The sequence below is a fragment of the Tarenaya hassleriana genome, unplaced genomic scaffold, assembly GCF_000463585.1.
Source record: "Tarenaya hassleriana unplaced genomic scaffold, ASM46358v1 Cleome9, whole genome shotgun sequence".
In the NCBI taxonomy this organism is placed as follows: Eukaryota; Viridiplantae; Streptophyta; class Magnoliopsida; order Brassicales; family Cleomaceae; genus Tarenaya; species Tarenaya hassleriana.
In genome coordinates, this window is record NW_010971389.1 from 2432283 (window position 1) to 2447784 (window position 15502).

The following is a 15502-nucleotide window of genomic DNA, read 5'->3' on the forward strand; positions in this document are numbered from 1 at the left end:
CTGGCTCCGATGGCCACCGGAGGTACTTCGGCATCAACACGTCGTTAATGGCTCTGCAGACTTCGATCACGAGCTTGTGGCATGTGGAGATTCCCAGGCCGAAGCGCTCCGACACGTGTCGCAGCGGCGCTCCAGTCGCTAAACGCCAAACGCAGACGCCGACGCGTTTCGGCGCCGGAATCGCGTCTCGGAGCATCGTGTTCTTCTTCGTCACCGCCTCTTGTAGCTCCTCGCAGATCAGGTTGAACGTCGATCTACTCATCCTGAACTCTCGCCGGAACTCTTCCTCCGGGAAATCTGGTCGGCTTACTCGGTCCCACCAGTCCGTCGGCCGCTCCTTCACCCACAACCTCCTCTGACCCGAACCCGACCCGGAAGGTCCCGGGTTATCCGTCGCCGGACCCGGAGCTTCCTCTCCCGCAGCGGCGGAGGCGGCAACCGCAACCGCAGATTTTCGCGCGCGTTTCGAGCGGGAGGTGTCAGATTCCGCCATTGCAGAGTAATGGGTCTGTAATTCCTCGTAGTATTCATCCATTATTCTCACTTTTTCCCGGTGATTGGCCTCAAGATCGGTTTTTTCCCCTCGAGACTCGAAATTCCACAGTTCCTGCTGCTGCTTCGCTTCCTCGTCCAACAACAGAAGCGACGCGAGTATGTCGCCGAACCCGGCGTTCTTATTCAGAGCACTGTCTTCTTCGTTGTCGTCGTCTTTCCTGGGACGCTTCTTGAGGTTGACGTTGTCGTTACAGAAGCTGTCGAATCCGGAACCAGGAGGGTTCGAGTCAATGTCCTGAAATAGACCAAGTAAGTGGGAACACTCGTCAATGTCCTGTGGGTTGAGAAATGGGAAAGCGGAGATTTCCATGAAAAGGGTTTGAAGAATGTTTGAAAAGGGTTGGACGAATGTGAAATCGAATGGTGGAAGTGGAGAAGACAACGATCTTTGGGTAGGGTTTTCTTTCAGACGCTTATAAAAAGGTTTCTGTCTACGACGAGAAACTTGGAGGAAGGAGGAAGGAGAAAGGAAGCGCGTCCATGTGTGAACGCGGCATGCGTTTGACGGTGGCTTGACTTTCTCTGATCTTTTTTAAAATAATATTTTTAATAAATAATTATCAGGTGATTTATATATATAAATATATATATTTTCAAGAGATAAACTCAAAAAATATCCATCGACTATCTGATTTATAACCAAAAAATATATATTTTAAATTTTCTGTAAAAAATATTAACTATCATTTTTAAACAAAAACAATATCAATTATATAATTTATTCAAAAATAATATTTTATTTTAAATTTGTTATAAAAAACTATCAATTATTAATTTTAATAACTATCAATTATTAGTTTTATTCAAAAACTTTCATATTTTATTTAAAATAAAAATAGCTTTTTGCAATAAATTATTTGATGTTTTTTGTAAAATTAATAATTGATAGGTTTTTATAACAAGTTTAAAAAACAAGGTTTTTTTTATGTAAGTTAGAAATTTGGTAATTTTTTTATTTTGAGAGTAAGAATGAATTTGGCAATCATTAATATGGTGATTAATGTTAGTGATTAAATTGAAGAAATTTATTAAGACACCATTGACATTGACATATTCATTTTTTTTCATTTTGGTTCGCAAAAGCAGCAAAATTATTATCTCATTTGGAAAATGACGACGCTTGCAGTTACCTCAAATTCAACATACAACAAAATAATATAGTAACGTAAAGGATCAACATTAATTATACTGACCTATCAAACATCTATTCTTTTTTTGGTAAAGCAAACATCTATTCTAGAAGGGTAATATGAATTATCATCATCGAATATTTATAATTTAATATGTCAATTAAGATAATGGGGTCTATTATAATCGTAATTTATAAGTTCGGATAGTTGGTTATAATATGAAAACAGATAACTATAAGCACCGAGTCCGGAGAATAAATCTAAGATTAAAATTTATTAATATATATTTGATTAAAGCTTTACGCGGTTGGGGCCCATGGAGGGCGTACATGGGTTGTGTCTTTGTCTTGTCTAGATCGGTTTTAATTTTGAGGAATATTCTTACCATATTTTATTACATGTTTTTACCGCTTTATTTTATTATATGTTTAATGAATTTGTTGGCGCGTTATTAATTAACATATGATTTCCGAAAAAGGGAAAGAAGTTTCTTGGAAAGGGTAAAGATGTAATTTTGGTTGCGAAAGCCATGACGATGGCAGACCAAACACGTGGTTCCAATCCAACCCGAGTTCATACAGATTTTCACACGAAGAAGGGCGTAGAAAGTAGAAACACCTTATCCAAAGTTCCGTAAATATTTTGTCCCATTTTATTGGTTATTTAGTGCCGTAAACGAGTAAAATCCCATCCCATCTCAAAACAAATATCACATTTGTATTTTTATCCTTGTTGGGTTATATAGATATCCCCTAATCTACAATTAACCTTTTTTTTTAATTGCATATATATATGTGTGTATATGTAGATATCTATTATACAATAACAATATTCATAATCGTGTCTGTGTGATCAACGGCATGCAACATGCAAATTAACCACCTCATACACTTTCTCTATACATCAAAACGCGCGCGTACGCATATATATATATATATATATATATATATTAAGATGTAGTCATCGATCGCTTACTTCACAAGTTTTTCTACCGGTAGCTACCTAGAATAACAAAACCTAATTACATATATACACATCAAAATTATGTGTGGGATAACATTTATTTATAAAATATAGAAATATGTGCTTTTAACATTTTTTCCTAAATACAAATTTTAATTTGATAGCTGTTAAATTTTACCTCATCATCATCATCATCATCATCATCATTATTATTATTATTATTATTATTATTATTATTATTATTATTATTATTATTATTATTATTATTATTATTATTATTATTATTATTATTATTATTATTATTATTATTATTATTATTATAAATTTGAATGGTGACATACATACTCGTTTTTTTGGGACGAAAAATAACAGATAATTGATATAAGACAAACGTGGAAGCACAAACTGTGCATAGAAGTGATGTATGTACATATACACATTCAAATACATGTATTTACATAAGACAATTATATATTTCGCTAAATATATATATATAAATACATAAAACTACACAAACTATTTGATATGGTCCGAACCAGACCGTTTTACACTTCTAAGTAAACAGTTATATATATATATATATGACTCAATAGAGTTAAGAATATTGTATTTACTTAAATATTAGTTAAAGTACTTATTGAGATTAAATTAATGGAGAGAGAGGGCAACAGTAGGGGAGATTACGGGAGGGGTTAATGATTTGGGAGTGAAGCATGCCTTTTTCATGCCCCGTCTTTGACCGTTGACCTTTTATTTGTTCATAACCAAGCAGCTTGAAATAGTCAACGGATTTCATTCCCATGTGTCCCGGTTTCATTATATGTATATATGTATGTATATATTTATAAATGTACATTATCTCAACATTATAAATTATATAAATTGATATTTGAGATTTGCAAGAAACGTTGTTTTCCGCATTGTCTTCGTCTAGAATCAAAGAAATATTACTTGAGCCAAAGACTATCTAACCATCACGTTATTTAAAAAATATAAAAATTGATATTTGGATTAAATTAAAAAGGAATATTTCCGTAATATTACAGGTTAGTCATGACATCTTTTGCATAATAATTATATCCTCTCCAATCAATATTACAGCTTATTTATGCCACCGTTATAACTTATAAGAATTATATTATTGCACATTCCCATAAGAATTATATGTATATATATTCCCTGCTTAATATTATAGATTTAGCATATCTATCGCACTTTCTTCAAAAATTATATGAAGAAGAAAAAAACCACACTTTTGATTGTCTTTGTTGATTAAATTTATTTTATTTATCGTTTTTTGTTGTTACAAACATACATACAAAATCACAAATACATGCATGACAAACATAAATTGCAAAACATGTAACAAGCAAAGGCAACGTGAACATTGCCACACTCACCTTAACGATACCATTACTCTATCGCTTCACTTCATAATATATTATATTTACATTCGATTCGGAAAAAAAAAAAACTCAATCGTCAATATTGATCATAGCGTTAGAAAACGCGAGTCGCGATTTCCAATCGCGAATCGCAGAACGCAGGGTGTGGTTGGGAGTTAGCTGGAAATGCTTCAGCTTTTGCCTCGTCACCGGAGATATGTTGTGTTTCTCCAACCACGCTAAGATCGCTTTCTTCTCGTACGTGAACCCATCTGCTGCAATCTGTGGATCCCCCATCATCTCCTATTTCATCATTGTTTTCATTACAATAAATCGGTTAATTTTTCACGTCAGTTATTGCCCGGTTAACACAATCATACAAAATACCGAACCGTACGTATGAATATGTCTTACCCGTAGAATTGGGCAAAAGTAATGGCTTGGTGCACGTAAACTGCTTCTCCCGTTCTTCATCTTCAAATTCGCCGTATCCACCAGCCGTTTCAATACCGGTATGACCTCTTTCTCAAGATCCGGTCTATCTCGACACCGGATTTCAGAACACTTTAAACCGAACCGGACTAATTCTTCAGTTTCGGTTAACGGCCAATCGGTTACTGACTTATCCAAAATCTCGGTTAACGTCCCTTTCTTAACCGCGTTCTCGACCACAGATAGAAGACCGCCCGGTGGACGAGCCGTTAACAGTTGGAGGATTACTATACCGAAAGCGTAAAGATCCGATTTCGGTCTAATTGTTCCGGTTCTATGGTATTCTGGGTCGATATAATGCAGTGTACCGGCCAAAACCGAATGCCGGAACGTGGTGACATCGTCCGGTATAACATTGGTTACCAATTTGGCTAGCCCAACATCCGCAATCTTGCTCACATAGTTCCGGTTTAATAATATGTTGGCCGGTTTAAGGTCCCGGTGGACAATTGGTTCCGGTTTAGAGTTATGCAAGAAGGCTAAACCGCAAGCGATTTCGAAAATCACCCTAAACCGGATAAACCAAGGCAAAGGCGGTTTATTTTTCCGGTGGTATATATACTCCTCAAGGCTTCCATTTTCCAAGTACTCGTAGACCAAACAACCATTCTCAGGACAAGCTCCTAGGAGCAGAACCACATGTGGGTGTCGAAGCTGGCTCAGCACCTCAACCTTCAAACCGGAGAAAGCCAAACTTAAACCAAACCTTAACCGGTTCATACCGAAATATCAATCCGAAAAAGTCAGAAAACTCTTACCTCTTTTAAGAACTCTTGCTTCTTCTCAGGCGTATCTAGCCTGAGAGCCTTGACAGCAACGGGCGTACTGTCGAGGGTACAACGGTAAACTTTTCCGTACCCTCCTTCTCCGATCACTTTCTCGGGCGAGAATCTATCCGTCGCCCTCTCGATCTCTTCGACATTGTACTTTCTGTACCGGTGATCGGTCCATAACAACTGATCGATCACTTTCTTCTTCTCCAAATACTGTTTAAGCGCATTCACCTCAGCGATCTGACGCTGACAGAACTCTTTAGCGAGCAATGCTTTGGCCGCCTCCACTTCTTGCATGGCCTTCATATGGCGTTCTTTCTCTTTCGCCGCCTCTTTCCTCAGCGTCTCTTCTTTCTCCAGAGCCGAATTTACTCTCTTCGCTTCTTCCAAGCATTCCGATGACAGCATCTGCACCTGCAAAAGTATAGGGGTACTGTTGTAATATTGTACAAAGAGTTAACCTAGGGTTTTCTAGTGTATTTAGTTTTAACCTAGCTAGGGTTTTCTACTGCATCAGACAACACTAGGTTAAATCTTTATACGATGGTACCCCCTTATATATAATTTTTTGTTAAAAAACTTAGACTTTGTGTTCTATCTATATCCAAATTAAAGCTTCAAGATTTTGCAATGTATTCATGACTTTTGAACGTAGAAAGACCTCGGCATCCATGGATTGCGGTTTTCAGACAATCTTATTTTTACCTTGTTTTGGGTAGAGACAAGTTCTTCACAAGCTTGTTTATATTTCGCAACTGTATTCTGCAGCTCCTTCTTCAGACGCTCAACCTCCACGTGAATTCCATCCTATATATTAGCACCGAGAAGAAAACAGCCTTATATTCGTTATTCGCGTTCGAAAACATTATATACATACGTATATTCCTCACGTATCAAGAGCGTATAATCCTCGGAAACGACATGCGAGAACACGTTAAAAAACCGTCTCATCGGTACCTTCTTGTCTTTCCTCTGGGTCGTGATAGGCTTGAGTGGCTTCACTAGGGGGCATTCAGGTTTGGTCCGGGTACCGGCATTGCTCTTTCTATCAACGCTAACGACAAGAGCCGGTTGAAGTTCTGTACAGGCCTTATAATCGGCATAGTTACACTGCGGAATCTCGGATCCAGTACGTCGCTTGAACAGTACTGGACTTACCGAAGTCGGACTGTTAGCCTCGGATTTATATGTCAGGCTCAACGGCTCTATCGAAAGCTCTTTCGCCGAAATGGACCGCCTAGTCGCCCCCTCTGTCACAAGATACAAGAAAATCATCCGGTATTAGATCATTACTAGCCATTTTACGTAGTTATATCTGAAGATAACGGTATCTGATCATGAATGTAATAAACAAGGTTTAGTGTTACTTGACGACGAAGATACGGGAAATTTACCGACTATTTCTCCCGTGGAAGCTTGAGTTGGAGACGGCAATCCATTGAAGAGAGTCGTGCCCTTGTTCCGAAATTCCGTGTTCAATACGCTCGGGCTTGCGCAAGGCTCTGAGATCGACGAAAGAGGGATATGATTAGATCGAAGAAGTTTCTAGAAACAAATCTCGATGTTTGTTTTTGTATGGAAAGCCAAGTGTTGTGTTTTTGTTTTCACCTCCTGTCATTATTGGATCAGTGGATTTTGTGGTGATCCTGTCTTTACATACAATGTAGACTTCACATGTCTCTGGAGCGTATCTCAGAACGGTCGAAGGTATTCCTTGTCCCTTCATCCTTCCAAACCGAATCCATAAAACCGGAAAAACTCGGTCAAATTACATCGTACCGGCTGGTTAATTCAAACCGAATTTAAATAATAAAGTAATTGTAAAAATAGAAAACATACGGTTTAAATTAAGAATGAATATGTACGTACCATGTGAATAGATTGGGAGAGAAAGATCCCATGACCAAACTGTTAAGCTTGGATTTGTATATGAATCTTAGGAGGCCCATGGCAGGGTCGTCATGCTCCAACAGCAGAGTTTCCACCTGATGATGGAAAGAAAAATAATTTATTTATAATTTGGCCCCGAAAGTTTATGGAAATTATGAGTTTGGAGAGGTAGAAAGAAAACCTTGGGGCTGTTCTTGCAAATCTTCATGAAGGGGAGAAAGACTTGTTCAAACTCTTGTTTAAGGTCTCGCACGTACATCTCCACCACTCTCTCCTCCACTTCCTCCACCGGTAGCCTCTCACCCGCTGCCAACACCATATCATCATAACACATACATACATACATACATACATACATACATACATACATACATACATACATACATACATACATACATACATACATACATACATACATACATACATACATACATACATACATACATACATACATACATACATACATACATACATACATACATACATACATACATACATACATACATACATACATACATACATACATACATACATACATACATACATACATACATACATACATACATACATACATACATACATACATAACCCGCTGCCAACACCAACACACATACATACATACATACATACATACATACATACATACATACATACATACATACATACATACATACATACATACAAAAGTGTTCTAGTTTATATATATATAATGTTTAAACAAGGAACAAAAATGTTTGAATTAGGAGTGGAATGACCATTTCGTTTCAATTAAATAAAACTGAATCAATCTGAATTTAATATATAATTGCAACATTTGAACCAAATCTAATATATAAAATCTAAATTGTTATAGATATCTTGAAATCGAAAAATCTGAATCTGAGTTGTAAAACGACAACAAAAAACGAAAAAATAGTCTTTTATAAAATTAATATTTCCATCAATAAAAATTGAATCTAATGATGTGTTAATCTATCCAATATAAAAAAATTTAAATGGTATAAGTTTTTTTATAATCGTAGAATTTTACTTGGAACTAAATGAATCTGAAAAAACCTAAAAAAACAAAGAAAAACAAATTTCAAAAAATTAAGCATTTTTATCGATGAAATTGAACGCAAACAAAAATCTAACGGATTCAGTATAAAAATTTAATGAATATTTATTTTTAAAACCGAAAAACCCAAATTAGAAAATAATCTAACTGAAGTTTGAATCCAAATAAACATCGGGGAATGGAAGAAGACAAGAAAAAGAAACAGATATAATACATACAAACAAACACAAGTGATACAGAGGGGGAGAGAGACAATCATACAAGGGGTGGGGATGGAGGTGATGGTGGGGATGACGTGGACCAACACAAATCTCTGGGACTTGGCCAATAGATTATCCGCGGCCCATTTCACGGCCCGCCGGCTTCCTCCGCCGCCCATTTTATCTCCGATCATTCCCTTCACCGCCACCGCCACATGCCACCCTCCCTCCTCCGCTACATACAAACAAACACAAGTGATACAGAGGGGGAGAGAGACAATCATACAAGGGGTGGGGATGGAGGTGATGGTGGGGATGACGTGGACCAACACAAATCTCTGGGACTTGGCCAATAGATTATCCGCGGCCCATTTCACGGCCCGCCGGCTTCCTCCGCCGCCCATTTTATCTCCGATCATTCCCTTCACCGCCACCGCCACATGCAACCATCCCTCCTCCGCCGGAGATCCGCCGCTCGTCGCCGCATACTTCGCCACCATCGCTTTACTTCTTCAGCAGGTTAACCCAGCGAGACAAGTTGCAGAGTTCATGTCTCTCCCCACCCCCTTATATATATATACATATTTATATGTGTGTGTGTGTTTGAATTTTGAAAAATTACAAGTAGACCCCATAGGTTTTGGATAATTACACACCCTCCTGCCTATTGACTTTGGAAACAAACCAGAGTTTGACTTCTGGAATTCTTGCAGTCCTCGATATATTATTATATAACATATTTGGGGAAATTAGTAAAAAAAGGTATTAATTTAATAGATTGATTAATCGGAGGAGATTTTGATAGACTGGAGATTTGGTTAAGAAGGATTTAATTTAATTAAATAACCAATCAAATTTTCCGGACGGCCCATCATTTATTATTTTAAACCGTTGCAGTTTTGATTAGTAATATGATTTTTTAACATTATTTTTTTTTTGGGATTTTTTTCCTTACAGATTTTCCAGAATCAGTTGTCTAATTATAAGCGTCAACGCCGTGCTCTATTTTATTGTACTCTGTTGATGTGTTTTGCTTCATTATATTAACAACAATAATGATAATAATAATAATTTAATTTATTAAAATGCGAAAGTGTCCGCATCCTAATGCGTATAAACGAGAATATTCCTATAGAAAAATGACCAAGAGAACTAATCAGCTTGCTTATTTTTAATCAGCAAAATTCAATTATCACAATTCTCTAGTTGAGATGGCGATTTTTGCACACCTCTGTGAACACTACACGTGTCAAGAGTGTGTTTATGTGTGTGTGTCGGTCCACATTAAATTAGGTTATAGAATCAATTAACGCAATCACAATATAATACATGATTATACATCGATACTCATTATATCAATTAATACAGAAGAAGACCCAAATCTTAATTAAAACAATTAAATCGAGAAGCTTTAATCGTGATTCGTGATCCCTCGCCGTCTCATACATCTTCCTTCATAGATTCCTCCCTATATAGATACATGCAAACTGAAACCAAACATTACCAATATATGTATATATATAAGTTTAAATATCAAATAAATCGACAAGACATAAAGAGAAATTATAGCGAAAGTAACGAAACAACTTTTTGTTTATATAATTCGGTTCGAAAACTCAAAGGCAAACCTCCAATCGTACCGAACTCTAAACCGGAATTTAGAATCAATCAGAACTTTAAACCGGCGACACTATGCTTCACACCCATAAAACTGCATGTATGTATGTGTATACACATATCACTACGTACATCCATATATATACACACACACGCACAACTATATATATGTATGTATCTAGAGAGAGGGAGGGGATGGGCAGGTGACAGAAAGATAGTGAGCACACAGAGTTTCTAGCATGACCATGCAAGAAAATCACCATGTGTGCTCACTCTCTTCTGTCGCCTTCCTTTCTTTTGTTACCTCTTACACGCATGATTATAATGATTTACCTCCATCATCATCATCACCATGCGTGCATCTGTCTGAAAGAATTATTTCTTCGTCTTCATGAGAATTATCCTTAGATTCCTTACTATTGATTCTTATGTTGGGTGATGAAATTGGTCATGTGGTCTAGGGTTTATATATACGTGCTTCGTGGTCTGTTCACGTCATCATGCATTACGTTTATTCCCATAAATATTCGACCGGGTTTAAGCTTTTAAATGCGTACGTATCGATTTCTTTGTCACAGTTAATATACACCTTAAATGTGGACCTATATATATATATAAATTATAGGACAGTAATTTGGGAACATAGGGAGTGCATTATGTTTATTTTAAAACATTTCATATCCCAAAAACCCTCATGAGTATAAAAAAAAGTATATTTAACTATAGTGTTTTTTACATTTAACTTTATTTTATATAATATATGTGAAAAATTCCAATACGACAGTAATTTGGGAACATAGGAAGTGCATTATTTTTATTTTTTTAACATTTCATAACCCAAAAAACCTCACGAGCTTTGATGCTATTGAAATAAATTTTCAAATGCTCATTCATTGTTTCTTTTTGGCTTAATTATTTTATGTACATATTGTCGAGATATATTCCCAAACATAAACTCTAGAATATGCATACATCCCCCAATCAAACGGTAAATTAATACATATATCTTTGTTTGGACGAATGTAAATTCGAAACGTAAGCTCGGAAATTGATATAAAAAATTGCATAAAAAGGTGGTAAAAGGGAATAAAGTTAAAATTTAATTAAGCAAAGATACTTAGGGGCAATGAACGTTCTATACATAATTATTCTTGTGATTATCTTATATCATTAGATATGATTCTCTTCGCATTTTCCCTCGTTGAGGTGTTGTGTGCCGAAACCCTCGACCACGAGTGTAACCGGTCCCCTCTTCTCCATCGAATCATTCGATATTAATTTAATGCATATTGTTAATAGATTCGGACCAAATGGATAGACAGATAGATAAATTCTCTTTCTAATATAAACATTTTGCATTCAGCTAATGAATGTCTCTTGACCAGAAACCAGAGTTCGAATTCTGCCCTGAAAATAAAACAATCTTTTAGATCAGTTTTTTATCGCTTAGTGCCACTAACCTAAAAACAAACGAGAATTAGTCTGAATATACAAGGTTTAAAGATACCGATTTATAGTTGAATGTCATTCAGCTCAACTCGTGATCTATTAAAAAAATTTAATTTCTCTACTTGATAATTTTTTCTTATTCCAATATTTTTTCCAACCAATATACAAAATATAGAGCAAATCGTTATTTAAATTAATAGAAGGATTATTCGAACTATTAACAATTCTAAATATACACAAATTCCTACAACTTTTTTTTATACAAGAGGTCCTTTAATTAGAGTCATTAACGAGTACATGTTTGTTATATATTTGTCGACGTGTAATCTAATTTTGCATGGAAACAATGGGATCACTTTTGACAAAATTAAAAAATCGTGTATTCAGCTATAAAACGTTAAAAAATTACAAATTGGTTCATATATTATTTTTGGCTACTCCACATATGGATTAAGGTTAGCAGACGGAGATTGATCTTAATTATTTAAAGTAATTCGCTCTCCCGGTGATATTTATGCGGGATATTATCAAAAATACCCTTATTTTACTATTTTAACTTCAAGTCATCCCTTCTCCACCTATGACCCTATGATCCATGTGACCAGAAATTTAATCTTGGTCATTTTGACTATAACATTAAATTTATGATGATATTCATTATGTTCATATCTTATATATTTCACTAATCATTTGATAAAAAAATTTATAAATTCAATGTTATGACTAATATTATCAAGATTAGATTTCTGGTTACATGAGTCACAATTGGAAAATGATATGTCTTGAAGTCAAAATAGCAAATGGAGGGTATTTTTGATATAATGCCTATTTATGCTAGCACACTAAGATTAAATCTAATTATTGAAGGGGAAAATTCTAAATAAATTTATTCAAATTTTATCGATAAATTTATTAGTTTATCTTAAATTTAAAATAAATCAAATTGCAATTTTCTAAAAAATTCTTATACGGCCTCTAATGGTGTTAATTGGATATAATTTTCCGGCAAACGGTTGTATCTCCACGTCAATGTTGAAAAACTGAAAAACATTATTTAGTTAACGACATCACAGTAGAATTCTTCGGGAGAAATGATATATTATTCTAAAAGACAAACAATATATAATTATATATATTTATCGATAAGATTTTAAAAAGTATTTGTGTCGAATATTAATTAATAAAATTAGTACTAATTAATTTTTACATGCATTCCAATATATTTTAGTAGATTCACCCTCGGCATCTTCACAATTGAATCCTTCCCGTGGACAAGGAAATAGGGATTGCAGTCACTAAATGCTATAAATACGTTGGTTTATAGGTTCCGACAAGAGTCGAGATAAGATGGGACCAACAATATAACAAAACTCAAAGTAACAGATCCAAAAAACAGATAAGAATCCAAAGATTTTGCCCAAAGAACATAATCAAAAACACATCGAAACAACTGTCTGGATCAAAAGGGAACAAGAGAGGAAGAAACTACAGGAGCACAAGCCCTAGTTCTGACGGTTTGACCCCGTTCCTGACCCTGTAGTTGTAGAGATAGTAATGGAGCTGCCCATCTCCAGGGCCAAATTTCAGTTCTTTCAGGAACGACTCGTTCTGCATCACGTCCAGGGCATTGAATACATCGAAATCCTTCTTCTTTGCAACGATAAGGGCGTCGTTCATCAGCTGAAGCAGCGGCGTTCTGGTGGCCACGTTGTAGTACGAGTAAGCAATTTTCAGCGTCGAATAATTAGGGTTTCCGAGGATGGACGAAGGCAGGGTGTAGAAGCTGCAGAAGTCGGTGATCTCGTGAGTTTCGGGACTCTCGACCACATAGCTGTCCACTACGTCTTCTTGTGGCAACAGCCAGTGTTCCACATCGTTCTCGTCGAAATCGGGTGCAACCACGAATTGGCTCAGATAATTCCTGAGCAATCGGGTCACGGCAGATACATCTCGCAGCTCCATTTTTCTGAATCCTTGTGTAGCCGGTGAGCTCTGCAGCTTGTACAGCTTGATGGTTCTGCTCATTGTCATCCTCGGCCCGAGTCTTGAAAACCCGACATCGATGAGCTTTTTAGGATTCAGAGACCGATGCCAGTACTGGCAAGTCGTGATTGGAGTGGGAAGGACGACTCCAGCAGTATATGCCGCTTGCCAGATGTTCTCCAAGTGAACCCTCCTGGTAACCTCCTTAATCATGACGGGTGCGAGCCGTTTTGATCTGAGCTTCTTGTGAACACACAAGAAATTGATCTCCGCCATTTTCACAACTTCGTCCCGTACCCGGATTCTAGCAGGCACTCCAGTTATGAAAGCAACGAGCTTTTTTGAGTCTTTGACACGGACACCAATATGCCAGCTCTTGTAATAACCCGGAGGCCTCAGGGCCCACCCAAGAAATTCCTTGGAATAGTTAAACCTAAACATGTTTTCGTCATCCTCCACATAGTTGTTCTTCAGGAGATTGTAAACCTCATTGCAAGTCTCCTCGTTATCCATATCGCAGGTGGTCCATTCATATTGAGCCGGCAAGTTATACGGCTCCTGTTTGACCTCAGACAGCTGGCTCGGGGGCTCAATCGGGCCTTCAGGCAAGCTCGTACTGATATCCTTAAACTGCCTAACAGGCTGAGTTTCCCAAAACTTGTGTTTCCCCGCTGTAAACGCGTCTTGAAATCTGCGGACTATCGTTTCAAGCGAGCTATCATCCTTAGAGATCGGGGTTTCCTCGTGATTCGCTTCATTCTTTGATCCGGTTTGCGAGTTGATATCATCCATTTCTCGATCTGTGAACTCCGATGGCTTAACCGATGAAAACCCAGAACTATATGATCTCCTAACAGATAAAGCAAGCTTTCATCGTAACGATTGCAAATCAATAATTAGACAAAGGAAACTTACACAAAAGCACAGAGTATAGAAATTTAGATCGAGCGGAGATGGTTAGAAACAACGAAATCCAGTTTGGTCTCTCATTGAAACAAAACAACACCGCAAACAACCAATTTCCATGACACCCATTAAGATCCAAACCTATACAAGCTAGGATTTAACCTTGCATTCGACGAATACGAAATCATAAAAGGACAGAGGAACAAGGAAAACTACTGACCCTCAATCCCTCGGCTGATCTCCGGCGATGGATTCTCCGCAGATCGAAACTCCAATTTTACCCTAAATCTATGCTTGACAGATCTTCCACGCCATCTAAACTTTCGGGGAATTGCTTATGCTCGAGGAAAAGAAAAGCGAATTGGGATATTAGGGTTTTGAAATAACCGAGGTTCGATTATATATTCAGACACCTAGGAGAATCCGCGCTCGCCTGTCCTCCCTTTTACTGAAAATTACAACTTTGCCATCGATTTCACAAAACGTCTCATTTGATCCAAAACCACGCCCCAAACCACACAGGAGTGATTTCAGGTAACAATATTTTCGATTTTTAATATAATGATTTCTCCATGTCAAGTGAATACTTAGAACGTGTTATAAAAAAAATTAGAATTTAAACAAATTGGAATATACAATATCCAGCAAGCGCAGGCATTTTTTCGGGGTGTCCCAAAACATACAGTCCCAAAATGGAAGCTAGTAAGAATACAGGGACCGATAGGAAACTCGGACCACATCGTACCATCTCGTTTCGAATCAGTTTATTTTCACCCCACTTCGTTAAACTCGTTTTTATTCTGACCAGAAAATTCTTGGTTCAGTCCGAATCGGTATAATATTTTTCTAAATACCTAAAAAATCATATTAAATTATACAAAACTATATTCGAATGATATATAAAAAGAACATATCAATACATCCAAACCATACTTTTATTTACGATCACAATCCATGTACAAAAAATTATCTTCAAATAGATCAGATCACAATCCATCTATTTACAGAAAAACATGTTCAAATCTTAATCCATCTATGTACAATCAGATTTTAATACATGTACAAAAAACCATCTTCAAATTCTAATCCATATACAAAAAAA

At 36.6% G+C, this 15502-nt stretch overlaps 3 protein-coding genes across 5 annotated transcripts in view; all 3 read right to left on the reverse strand.

The window, feature by feature from the left end:
- Window positions 1-1135, reverse strand: part of LOC104803964 (putative nuclease HARBI1) — a 2962-nt gene extending 1827 nt beyond the window's left edge. Inside the window, exon 1 of the mRNA XM_010528079.1 lies at window positions 403-1135. Within this exon, the coding sequence (XP_010526381.1) occupies window positions 403-865 (463 nt within the window). The 5' untranslated portion in view covers window positions 866-1135. The remainder of the gene's footprint in view (window positions 1-402) is intronic.
- Window positions 1136-4000: 2865 nt separating this feature from the next.
- LOC104803965 (U-box domain-containing protein 34) lies at window positions 4001-8628 on the reverse strand. The gene is made up of 10 exons (XM_010528080.1): window positions 8507-8628; window positions 7370-7494; window positions 7168-7283; window positions 6907-7025; window positions 6693-6800; window positions 6256-6548; window positions 6004-6105; window positions 5284-5712; window positions 4448-5197; window positions 4001-4336 (listed from the first exon to the last, which is right to left on the reverse strand). Exons 1-10 carry the CDS (start codon window positions 8622-8624, stop codon window positions 4124-4126), a joined length of 2373 nt encoding a protein of 790 aa, XP_010526382.1. The 5' UTR covers window positions 8625-8628; the 3' UTR covers window positions 4001-4123.
- A 4183-nt stretch (window positions 8629-12811) lies between these two features.
- LOC104803966 (glycylpeptide N-tetradecanoyltransferase 1-like) lies at window positions 12812-14787 on the reverse strand. 3 transcript variants are annotated; one of them, XM_010528085.2, is made up of 2 exons: window positions 14621-14787; window positions 12812-14332 (listed from the first exon to the last, which is right to left on the reverse strand). In XM_010528085.2, the coding sequence occupies exon 2, from the start codon at window positions 14284-14286 to the stop codon at window positions 12997-12999; it is 1290 nt and encodes a 429-aa protein (XP_010526387.1). In that variant the 5' UTR covers window positions 14287-14332; window positions 14621-14787; the 3' UTR covers window positions 12812-12996. The 3 variants fall into 3 exon arrangements, with proteins under 3 accessions (XP_010526387.1, XP_010526386.1, XP_010526385.1); XM_010528084.2 differs by having other exon boundaries at window positions 12812-14361; XM_010528083.2 differs by having other exon boundaries at window positions 12812-14344; window positions 14621-14786.
- Between the last annotated feature and the right edge of the window lie 715 nt (window positions 14788-15502).

Bases quoted from the DNA above. Each gene is read 5' to 3' on its own strand.
- LOC104803966 (XM_010528085.2), bottom strand. From the start codon at position 14,286: ATGGATGATATCAACTCGCAAACCGGATCAAAGAATGAAGCGAATCAC.
- LOC104803965 (XM_010528080.1), bottom strand. From the start codon at position 8,624: ATGGGCGGCGGAGGAAGCCGGCGGGCCGTGAAATGGGCCGCGGATAAT. The intron at 6,801-6,906 runs GTGAAAACAAAA...CGTCGATCTCAG, and splicing joins TGATCCAATAATGACAGGAG to AGCCTTGCGCAAGCCCGAGC. The intron at 4,337-4,447 runs GTAAGACATATT...ATGATGAAATAG, and splicing joins ACTTTTGCCCAATTCTACGG to GAGATGATGGGGGATCCACA.